The 12,370-nt window shown below is 40.6% G+C and overlaps 1 protein-coding gene across 1 annotated transcript in view; it reads left to right on the top strand.

The window, feature by feature from the left end:
• The window catches only part of LOC105551020 (zinc finger protein 682-like), a 37,133-nt gene that overhangs the window by 9,295 nt on the left and 15,468 nt on the right, over positions 1-12,370 (top strand). The window contains 2 exon segments of the mRNA XM_011996144.1: positions 5,703-5,829; positions 6,978-7,073. Coding sequence (XP_011851534.1) covers positions 5,703-5,829; positions 6,978-7,073 — 223 coding nt within the window.

Raw genomic sequence — 12,370 nt, 5'->3', positions numbered from 1 at the left:
AAAGGATAGGATTTAATTCAGCAATCCAGAAAGCTAAAGGGTCACAGATACTGAAGGGTATCTCTTCAGTATCTGGAGAGAGAAAAACAATAGGTATTTTCGGTAGAAAACTGATGATCCAAGGTAATTACTAATATATGGAGGCCGAAGTGCTTATGCTGCAATAACGAGACCAGCTTAGAGGATGCCCTGTACCTTGGTTTCTATTTGTTTTTTAAGAACGGTTGGCATAGTTATATGTACGCTTGTGTAGGCAAACTGCATCCATTTAAATTAAACAGTATTTTTTCGGCCGGGTGCAGTGGCTCACGCCTGTAATCCCAGCGCTTTGGGAATCTGAGGTGGGAGGATCACCTGAGGTCAGGAGTTCAAGACCAGCCTGGCCAACATAGTGAGACTCCGTCTCTACTAAAAATACAAAAATTAAGAAAAAAAGGCTGGGTGTGGTGGCTCATGCCTGTAATCCCAGCACTTTGGGAGGCCAAGGCAGGAGGATCACTTGAGGTCAGGAGTTTGAAACTAGTCTGACCAACATGACAAAACCCTGTCTCTACTAAAAATACAAATAATTAGCCAGGCGTGGTGGCGGGCACCTGCAGTCCCAGCTACTCGAGAGGCTGAGGGAGGAGAATCGCTTGAACCCGGCAGGTGGAGGTTGCAGTGAGCCGAGATCATGTCACTGCACTTTTGCCTGGGCAACAGAGCGAGACTCTGTCTCAAAAAAAAAAAAAAAAACCAGAAACTTAGGCTGGAACACCACTTTCATTTCCATTATTGTGAAAATATACTTCTAACCAGGAGTGCCTCCTCCTGCAGCCCAGGGCTCTGCTCTGTGGCATGGTGCTGGAGTGCAGATGTAGCAGTGAAGGTGTGTGTGGGCTGCAGGCTGTAGCCTAAACTTCACGGGCAGGAGCACCATGGCCCAGCACTCTGAGTCAGGAGCCATTGATTTAATATATAAATAGCCAAGAACATAGATCCCTCTTCCACAGTTTCTTTTTTCTTTTTTTTGAGACGGAGCCTCCCTCTGTCACCCAGGCTGGAGTGCAATGGCATGATCTCAGCTCACCGCAACCTCCACCTCCCAGGTTCAAGCGATTGTCCTGCCTCAGCCTCCCAAGTAAGTGGGACTATAGGCGCCCGCCACAACGTCTGGCTAATTTTTTGTATTTTTAGTGGAGACGGGGTTTCATCACGTTGGCCAGGCTTGTCTCGAACTCCTGATCTCAGGTGATCTGCCCACCTCGGCCTCCCAAAGTGCTGGAATTACAGTATTGAGCCACCGCACCTGGCACCACAGTTTCTATAGAGGAGTAAAATCCTACCTTCACCAGGTACCTGAATTTCACTCCAAGTTGCAAAACTACCTCCTGTCATGAAGATGTGGGAAGTTTATCTTTTATAGAATATAATCAACTGACCTCTCCAATTCCCAGGTGGATTTAGGATAAACTATGACAAGTGAGTGCTGTCACGTCTTCTTCTTGAGATCTAATTATGACAATGTTCTTTCTGTCTTTGCAATCTCTTAGCAAATTGCCTGCAATTAATGTCACGCTCTGGCTTAATTGTGTAATCATACAGTTTTTGCTTTCTCTTCTGCCACTGTGGAGAATTTTTCTAGGGTTGGAGATGATTGTGGTTTTAATTACATTTTCAAAACACTGTCGGAAAAGACCAGGTATGATATAAACATAGAAGGTCTTTCCCTCTTGGGCTTCCAGTCACAACCCACAATTGTGCAGACCCCAAATTTGCAGGCAAAATGGTCTCTCTGCCTATTTGTGTTCTATAGTCCCTTGTAGAGCAGTCAGATCAGATTTCTACAAAAATAACTTTACAGGGCAGCAATCAGCCATTCCACCTCTTTCAATGTCCCTGGCATCTTCAGATCTGAAATGAATTCAGAGACAATTAGGGCCTAGAAACCCTGTCAGGGTTACACATACGCACTGAATAGACCTAAGAATTTACAATGTTCTTTTCCTGCTCCTGCACAAATGCCTGCGAATGTGCAGAGGGCACCTGCTGCTTTCCCACACCTCTGAAACCTAAATCGGAAACCCCAGATTTGAATCCAGACCCTGGGATTTGAGAAGGTAAAAGAGCTTTTATCTGAGGGATGCAAGTTCTGTTAGTTATCGGGCCCAGAGAGACATTAAAATGAATCCAGAATTATGTCCTACGTCTCCTTTGAGCAATGTATTCATCTCTTGAAACTGCTTGTTCCTGCCACACATAGCTGTAAATTAATCTAATAATGTCACACAGGACACTATAGCCCACACCTTCCAGCTTAACCCTATATAGCCAATCACTAATCAATGTTATTCCTGTAAACTCATGAGAATCCTTGATGAAGAACTTTGTATCAGCCCACTTTCTGTTCCCCTTTTTTACCTTTAAAAATCTACCTCTTGGCTGGGCACGGTGGCTCACGCCTGTAATCCAGGCACTTTGGGAGGCTGAGGTGGGTGGATCACTTGAGGTCAGGAGTTCGAGATCAGCCTGGCCAACATGGCGAAACCCCGCCTTTACTAAAAATACAAAAAAAAATTAGCCGGGCATGCCCGTAATCCCAGCCACTCAGGAGACTGAGGCAGGAGAATGGCTTGAACCAAGGATTCAGTTTGCAGTGAGCCGAGATCATGCCACTGCACTCCAGCATGGGTGACAAAGTGAGACTGTCTCCAAAAAAAAAAAAAATCCGCTTCTCACTGCTGCTATTCAAAGTGTATATTCAAGCCAACTTGAATCTATGCTTCCGGGTTGCTGTTCTTGCTGTTCTCAAATGTGGCACGTATGAACTCTCTACTTATATTAATTTGACCTCATTTTTTTTTTTTTTGGTTGACATATCATTTCTAATGCGTTAAAGGAATCTCCATGACAGGATCTCTCCTCTGGTTTTGCACAGCATGCTATAACACCCGATAATGTACAGCCAGGTTGATGTCACTAGAAACTACATATAAGCACTGGCTTCTGGGACTCATGAGACAGGGCCTGACTTCGGATTGAGAATGTACAGAAAGCCCATAGGAAACATTTTCTGCATCATGGCAGGTCAGCATCAACATCTTAGAGCCCCACCCTTCAAAGTGTGGTCCTTGAGAATTTCCAGATCTTATCCTCTGACCTGCTGCAATTGTGTGAGAGGCTTCTTCTGTTTTATATAACAGAGCCTTCTCCTTTATTCTTTCTATCTAGGCTTCTTACATACCATGACCAGTTCTCACCATCAAGTGTATGACCTGCAAGAATAAAAATGTTCTTTGTGACTGGGCACGGTGGCTCATGCCTGTAATCCCAGGACTTTGGGAGGCTGAGGCGGGAGGATCGCTTGAGGCCAGGAGTTTGAGAATAGCTGGGGCAACATGGCGAAACCCTGTATCTACTAAAAATCCAAAAAATTAACCAGGTGAACCAGGTGTGGTGGCATGTGCCTGTGGTCCCAGCTACTTGGAAGGCTAAGGCAGAATCGCCTGAACCCAGGAGGCGAGGTTGCAGTGAGCCGGGATCACACAACTCACTGGACTCCAACCTGGGCGACAGAGTGACTCTGTCTCAAAAATAAATAAATAAATAAATAAATAAATAAATAAATAAATAAATAAAGTTTTCTTTGTGTCACATCAATGTGGAAAGGTGTAGATACCTAAGATCTCTCTTAGGGATCGTGTAGGGTCCTCAGATATTAGTGAAGGGGGAATGTGTATTGTTTAGGTTCCATCTGGATGTTCCATCAACTCTATGCAGAAACAGGATTTTTAAAATGCACATTTAAAGAGGATGGCACTAATTGCCCAGAATAACTCAGAAGGTTCTGGAAAAGAGAATAGTTAGATAAGACTTGCTCTCTAAAATGCTGAGGAAAGACTATTCAAATACATTATTAGAGGTTAGAAAACCTGGGAGATATCTGTAGCTTGAACTTTGCATAAAGGTGTTTCTTTATGCTTAGATTAAGATTATAATTTACTTTTTGTTGCCCGTAATATCATAGCTCTGATGATGTGTCCACCCATGTGTGTTGATACTGCACATCAATTTGTTCTGTTGTAGTTCATGTTAATTTCTTCTTTTTTTTTTTGAGACGCAGTCTCACTTTGTCACCCAGGTTTGAGTGCAGTGGCGCAATGTCAGCTCACTGCAACCTCCGCCTCCCACGTTCAAGCAATTCTCCTGCCTCTGCCTCCCGAGTAGCTGGGATTACAGGTGCGTGCCACCATGCCCAGCTAATTTTTTGTATTTTTAGTAGAGATGGGGTTTCACCGTGTTAGCCAGGATGGCCTCGATCTCTTGACCTCGTGATCTGCCCACCTCAGCCTCCCAAAGTGCTGGGATTACAGGCGTGAGCCACCATGCCCAGCCCAGTTCATGTTAATTTCAATCACTAAGTTAAGGCTGTCTGTGACAGGTTTTTTTAAACTATAAAGTTAATTATTTTTGTCTTTATTATTCATAAGTACTTTGGGAGATTTACTGTACATAAACCATCACATTTAATCTGCAAACTCCCCTTTCTTTTTAGATTCTCTTTGCTTAAAGCTTGCTTTGGAAAATGAAGGCTTATCTTTGTTTACTAGTCGATAAACTGGGGCTCAACCACTTGCTCTGTTTGACAAAATATTCTTGATTCGGACGCATTAGTATCACTGGCTAGCTTGTTAGAAATTCAGAAACTCGGCCGAGCGCGGTGGCTCAAGCCTGTAATCCCAGCACTTTGGGAGGCCAAGACAGGCGGATCACGAGGTCAGGAGATCGAGACCATCCTGGCTAACACGGTGAAACCCCGTCTCTACTAAAAAAATACAAAAAATTAGCTGGGCGAGGTGGCGGGCACCTGTAGTCCCAGCTACTCGGGAGGCTGAGGCAGGAGAATGGTGTAAACGTGGGAAGCGGAACTTGCAGTGAGCTGAGATCCAGCCACTGCACTCCAGCCTGGGCGACAGAGCGAGACTCCGTCTCAAAAAAAAAAAAAAAAGGGAAATTCAGAAACTCAGGCTTCACCTGAGATCACCTGAATCAGACTGCATTTTAACTAGATCTGTAGTTCATTGTTGTGTACATTAAAATTTGACAGATACCTTCTAAACCATCATGACTTCTCTGTATGAGTAATATTTACAACTTACTCTGTAATCTGCAGACATAAAACTCAAACTGTGTATGCCTGTGTTGATGCCCTTAATTTTATACTGATTATTTAGAAAAGTATCTACATTGGTTTTGTGGATTCTATTTTCCTTTTGGTTTGTAGCCCAGGCAGGAGTGCAGTGTCATGATCTCGGCTCACTGTAACCTCTGCCTCCCAAGTTCAAGCAATTCTCCTCCCTCAGCCTCCTGAGTAACTGGGATTACAGGCATGCACCACCACACCCAGCTAATTTTTGTATTTCTAGTAGAGACAGCGTTTCACCATGTTGGCCAGGCTGGTCTGGAATTCCTGACCTCAGGTAATCTGCCTGCCTCGGCCTCCCAAAGTGATGGGATTACAGGCGTGAGCCACCGAACCTGGCCACGTGGATTCTATTTTCTTTCCTCAGTGTTAGAGAATACATCAGAGACTATTTTTGTTAAAAATACCTATTGAATAATTCCAGCAACTGATATAAGTCACAGCAATTCTCTTTTCACATGGAGTCAAGAACTGCCTATTCACAGTTGGTCACTATGTTTTGTTTTGTTTTGTTTTTCAGGAGCTGTTGACATTCAGGGATGTGACCATAGAATTCTCTTTGGAGGAGTGGGAGTTTCTGAAACCTGCTCAGCAGAATTTGTATAGGAAAGTGACGCTAGAGAACTACAGAAACCTGGTCTCTCTGGGTGAGAAGAACTTCAATACACAATTCCTATTTCACACTAAAGATTTTACTTTTTTCCTCTGTAGGACGCTTGATGGGGATTTCTGCTTTGTGTAAATGAGTTTTAGATCTCTGCTTTCAAGGAAAACTTGGGAATTTGTTGGGATAGAGAAGAAAATTTTCAAGAAGTTTTATGTTTACATTAACTTTCTTCTGCCTTGAGGTGATGGGCATTTTTCACTCTAGTTTAGTGGTAATTCTTTTTGTTTGTTTGTTTGTTTGTTTGTTTTGAGACAGAGTCTAGCTCTGTTGCCCAGGCTTGAGTGCAGTGGTACAGTCCAGCTCACTGCAACCTCCACGTCCTGGGTTCAAGTGATTCTCCTGTTTTAGCCTCCTGAGTATCTGGGACTACAGGTACCCACCACCACACCCAGCTAATTTTTGTATTTTTAGTAAAGAGGAGGTTTCACTATGTTGGCCAGGCTGGTCTCAAACTCCTGACATCAAGTGATCCACCCTCCTTGGCCTCCCAAAGTGTTGGGATTACTAGTGTGAACTACCATACCCAGCCTTTAGTGGTAATTCTTGGAATTCCATTATAAAAATTCCTTTATAAAATATTATTGACCAGACTTTAAAATCCAACTTCTACCACCAATTTTTGATTAAGTAGTATTGGGTAGGGAAGCTAAACACCCAAAAATATAAAATATTCTAAACTTTGTTTGGAAATATTATTTTGTTATTAATTTTCTTTTCTTTTCTTTTCTTTTTTGAGATAGAGTCTCACTCTGTTGCCAGGCTGGAGTGCAGTGGCGCGATCTTGGCTCACTGCAATCTCTGCCTCCTGGGTTCAAGCGATTCTCCTCCCTAAATCTCCCAAGTAGCTGGGATTACAGGCACGTGCCACCACACTTTGCTAGTTTTTGTATTTTTATAGAGATGGGGTTTCACCATGTTGGCCAGGATGGTCTCGATCTCCTGACCTCATGATCTGCCCGCTTCGGCCTCCCAAAATGTTGGGATTACAGGCGTGAGCCAATGCGCCCGGCCTTATTATTAATTTTCTAGAATCATCTATAATATTCTGTCTTCTCTACAGAGCACAACACTAGCTTGGTAATTGGAGAATCCCAACAAGCATCACATTACTTTTTTCTAATAAAACAGGTCTGACTGTTTCTAAGCCAGAACTGATTAGCTGTCTGGAGCAAAGACAGGAGCCCTGGAATGTGAAGAGACATGAGACCATAGCTAAACCTTCAGGTAGGTTGGATGAATGAAACACATGCCACAGGTGAAAGCTCCAAAAGCCAAGGGGGAAGACGGGCTTCAAAAGTTATTTGAGAGGCTCTGCTTCAATGGAGCTGATTTTGAGGAGCATGGTTGTTTTTTCTTGCTCTCACATAGAGGCATCTTCTGTCTAATGCTCCTAAATTCTCTAAAAAGTAACCTTCCTTTGAGGTTACAGTGAGAGCCAAAGTCCTCTTCATGGCTTATAACAGACTTTATTATCTGACTGCGCTTTCATTGTCTCAGGGGCCACAGGAATATATGTGTATTTTTGAGGAACTCTATGTTAAACTATTTTTTTCTTTTCTTTTGAGAGAGAGAGTTTTGCTCTTGTTTCCCAGGCTGGAGTGCAATGGCACAATCTTGGCTCACCATGACCTCCGCCTCCTGGGTTCAAGTGATTCTCCTGCCTCAGCCTCCCAAGTAGCTGGGATTACATGTGCCACCACGCCCAGCTAATTTTGTATTTTTAGTAGAGATGGGGTTTCTCCAAGTTGTTGAGGCTGGTCTTGAACTCCCGACCTCAGGTGATCCACCCACCTCAGCCTCCCAAAGTGGTGGGATTACGGGCATGAGCCACCACGCCCGGCCTTTAAACTTTTTTTTTAAGGTTTTTGTTTTGTTTGTTTTGGTTTGGTTTGGGTTTTTGTTGTTGTCATTGTTTGCATTATGTCTGAAATGTGTGAGAGTATTAGTGTTAACCATATTTGGTTCCAAAATCCCAGTAACACCACAAACAGATGTGGTATGTTTTCCGCTTTATGATTTCTTATGGAAGTTTCTTTCTTTTTTTTTTTTAAATAAATTTGTTTGTTTGTTTGTTTTGCGACGGAGGTTCACTCTGTCACCCAGGCTGGAGTGCATGGCGCCATCTTGGCTCACTGCAACCTCTGCCTTCTGGGTTCAAGCGACTCTCCCACCTAAGCCACCCAAGTAGCTGGGATTACAGGTGTGCACCACCACACCCAGCTACCTTTGTATTTTAGTAGAGACAGGGTTTCACCATGTTGGCCAGATTGGTCTAGAACACCTGACCTCAGGTGATCCACCCGCCTCGGTCTCCCAAAGTGCTGGAATGACAGGCGTGAGCCACCGTGCCCAGCCCCTTACAGAATTTTCAAATGTAATTCTACAGAAATTCCTATTCAGTAATTTTTTTATAATGCTAAGCATCTCCCTAAATATAAGAAAATCTCATATTATTTTATTTCTACATTTTATATTTTTAGTGTGAACTAAAATTGGTAATTTAAACTTTATTTTCCCAGCGTCTTCAATTGTACTAGTTGAGATGTGTACACATATACACACAAATATACCCACACATATACATGTGTGGACCGTGTGGTTACTTTCTACAAATTAAAAGTATATAACTATTTATTATGTAAAATGTAATGATATTGTATGTGTAAACATTGTGAAATGATTAATACAGTTAATGAATGCATCTGTTACCTCACAGAGTTATTTGGTTTTTTGTTTTTTTTTTCTTTTTTGAGACGAGTCTCGCTCTGTCGCCCAGGCTGGAGCGCAGTGGCGGGATCTCGGCTCACTGCAACCTCTGCCTCCCAGGTTCAAGTGATTCTTGTGCCTCAGCCTCCCAAGTAGCTGGAATTACAGGCTGGTCTCAAACTTCTGGCCTCATGTGACCCACCCTCCTTGGCCTCCCAAAGTGCTGGAATTACAGGCATGAGCCACCATGCAGCGTTTTCTTTTGTAGTGGGAACACTGAAGGTTTGCTGTCTTATTAAAATGTAAGCATATGGAGCATGTTCGTCCAACTTGTGTCCTGCTGGCTGCATGCATCCCAGGATGGCTTTGAATGTGGCCAAACACAAATTTTTCTTAAAACATGAGATTTTTGAAAGCTAATCAGCTATGATTAGCGTTAGTGTATTTTATGCGTGGCCCAGGACAATTCTTCTTCCAGTGTGGCCCAGGGAAGCCAAAAGACTGGGTACCCCAATATAGAGCATTACGATTTAGCTATAGCCATGATGCTATGCATTAGATCCTCAAAACTTGCTCATTTCATGACTGGCAGTATGCACTCATTGAACATCTTCCCATTTTCCCTACTTCTAGACTGGGTCAGCCAGCTTTGTACTCTCTGTGTCTATGAGTTCATCCTTTGTAGATTACACATAGAGGTGAGACCGTGCATTATTTTTCTTTCTGTGTCTGGCTTATTTCACTTAGTATAATGTCTTCCAGGTCCATCCATGTCGTTGAAATGTTGGCAGCATTTCATGATTTTTTTATGGCTGAATAATACTGTATTGTGTATATATGCCATATTTTCTTTATCCAGTCAGTGTCCACAAACATGTCTTCATGTTTTCTTGTTTTCATGTCTTGGCAATTGTGAAATGAACATGGAGATGCAAATATTAGAAATAGTGATTTTATTTCCTTTGGTTACATACACAGAAGTGGGATTGCTGGATTATGTGGAATTTTTTAAATTTAATTTATTTATTTTATAAATAATATAAATAAATTATTTATGAATATATAAAATTTATAAATAATATAAATATAATATAAATATAAAAATATTATTTATTTTTGAGATGGAGTCTCACCCTGTCACCCAGGCTGGAGTGCAGTGGCACGATCTCAGCTCATTGCAACCTCCGCCTCCCAGGTTCAAACGATTCTGCTGCCTTAGCTTCCTGAGTAGCTTGGATTACAGGCGCCCGTCACCACGCCCAGCTAATTTTTGTATTTTTAGTAGAGACAGGGTTTCACCATGTTGGCCAGGCTGGTCTCAAACTCCTGACCTCGTGATCCGCCCGCCTCAGCCTCCCAAAGTGCTAGTATTACAGGTGTGAGCCACCGTGCTTGGCCTAATTTTATTTTTTAAAGAATGTCCATACTGGTTTTTATAATGACTCTACCAATTTACAACACACCAACAATGTACAAGATTGTTTTCATCACACACTTGTCAACACTTGTTATCTCTTTTTAAAAATGTTTTTATGCTTAAAATTTCTTTTTTTTTTTTTTTTTTGACAGAGAAGGAGTCTCACTGTGTTGCCAGGGCTGGCCTTGAACTCCTTTGCTCAAGCAGTCCTCTTACCTCAGATTCCCAAAATGCTGGGATTACAGGCATGAGCCACCATACCCAGCCCTATTCTTTTTGTATACATTTGTGGGATGTAAGTGCAACCTTGTTATACAGATAGATTGCATGGTGGTGAAGTCAGTGCTTTTAGGGTATCCATCACCCAAAAAATATACGTGTCACTTGATAATAGCCATTCTAACAAATGTGAAGTGATATTTTATCATCGTTTTGGTTTGCACCTGCCTGATGACTGGTGATGTTGAGGTCCTTTTCTCATACCTGTTCGCTCTTTGTCTTCACTGGAAAAATATCTATCCATTCAGTCTGTTTTTCAGTTTAGTTCTTATTATCATTCTTATTATTGTTTTTGCCTTTGATTTGTATGAATTTCTTATATATTCTGGATATTAACTTCTTATCAGATGCATGGCTTGCAAATATTTTTTTTCATCCTGTAAGTTTCCTTGTTTTATTTTCTTTGCTGTGCAGAAAAATTTCAGTTTGATGCAGTCCCACTTATTTATGTTTGCTTTTGTTTCTGTGCTTTGGGTGTCATACCCCAAAAAATAACTGCAAAGAACAGTATCAAATAGGATTTTCCATGTTTGCTGGATTATATAGTAATTCCGTTTTTAATTTTTTGAGAAACCTTCATAGTATGTTTTTTACAGTAGCTGCATCATTTTTGCCTACCAGTGGCTCAAAAGGCCTCTCAATTTTCCATGTCCGTAACAGTTATTTTTGGGGGGGGTGGTTACATTTCTTAATGGCTCTCCTAATGGGTTTGAGGTAGTATTTTACTGTGATTTTTACTTTGCATTGGTCTAAAAGTTAGTAATCTTGAGCATCCTTTCAAATGCTTATAAGCCATTTATGTATCTTCTTTGGAGAGATGCCAGTTCAATTATTTGTCCATTTCTTAAGCTACTCGCTTTTTATTGTTGAGTTTTAGACATTGTTTATATATTGTGAAAATTAACTCCTATCAAATATGTGATTTTCAAATATTTCACCCATTTCTTAGGCAGCATTTTCACCCCACTAAATTTTTCCTTTGATGTGCAGAAATTTTGAAGTCTGATGTAGTCCCATTTCTCTATTATTTTTTCCTTATGCATTTGATTTCATATCTAAGAAAATGACATCAAATTCTTTGTCTTTTGTAACGAGAAATTAATGCCAAGTCCAATGTCATATTTTCCCCCATATATTTATCTAGGAAGTTTGTTATATTTTTATGTTCAAGTATTTCATCCATTTTAAATACTGTTTTTATATGGTGCATGTAACGGAAGGGCTCAACTTTATTTTTTTCATGTAAATACTCAGTTTCAACATCATTTGGTAAAAAAACTATTTTCTTCCCCATTGTGTGGCCATAGCAATCTTATATAAGGTCATTGATTACGTGCACACGTGCTTAATTTTGAGCTCTCTATTTTGTTTTATCATCCATTTATTTTTCTTTGTGCTAATACCACATTATTTGTATCTTTATAGCTTTGGGTAATGTGTTATAAAACCAGGAAGTGTAATACCTCTTTGTTATTCTTTTTAAAGGGTGTTTTGCTAGTTATAGCTCCTAAAAGAATTTGAGAATCTTAAATATATTTCTGCAAAAAAAAAGTACCATGAAGATTCTGATATTACATTGAATTTCTATGTGGCTGTGCATGTTGACATCTTAACAAAATGAAATTATCTGATCCTTGAGCAAGAATATGTTTGAGTGGGTTTAATTTCCATATTTTTTGGATTTACAGTTTTACTTCTGCTTCTGATTTCTAGTTTCATTCCATTTTGGTCAGAAAATATACACTGTATGATTTCAGTCTCCTTAAATTTATTAAGACTTGTTATGCGTCCGAACAGAATGCTCTGTGTGTGATTGAGAATATTATGTATTCTGCTGCGTTTAACTGGAACGTTCTGTATATGTCTCTTAGGTCTAATTGGTGTGTAACGTTTAAGGTTTTTATTTTCTTACTAATCTATCTGATTTTTTTATATTTATGATTGAGAATGAGGCCTTGAAGTCTATAATTATTGTGCTGCTGTGTATTTGTTTCTTAACTTCTGTTAATATTTGTTTTATATGTTTGAGAGTGCTAATGTTATACTTATATAACAGTTATATGTGTTATAGATTCCTGGTAAATGGATCCATTTTGCCATTATATAATACCAATCTTTA

This window comes from Mandrillus leucophaeus, unplaced genomic scaffold (genome assembly GCF_000951045.1).
Source record: "Mandrillus leucophaeus isolate KB7577 unplaced genomic scaffold, Mleu.le_1.0 Scaffold1139, whole genome shotgun sequence".
Lineage (NCBI taxonomy): Eukaryota > Metazoa > Chordata > Mammalia > Primates > Cercopithecidae > Mandrillus > Mandrillus leucophaeus.
This window is presented reverse-complemented; position numbering and strand designations above follow the sequence as displayed.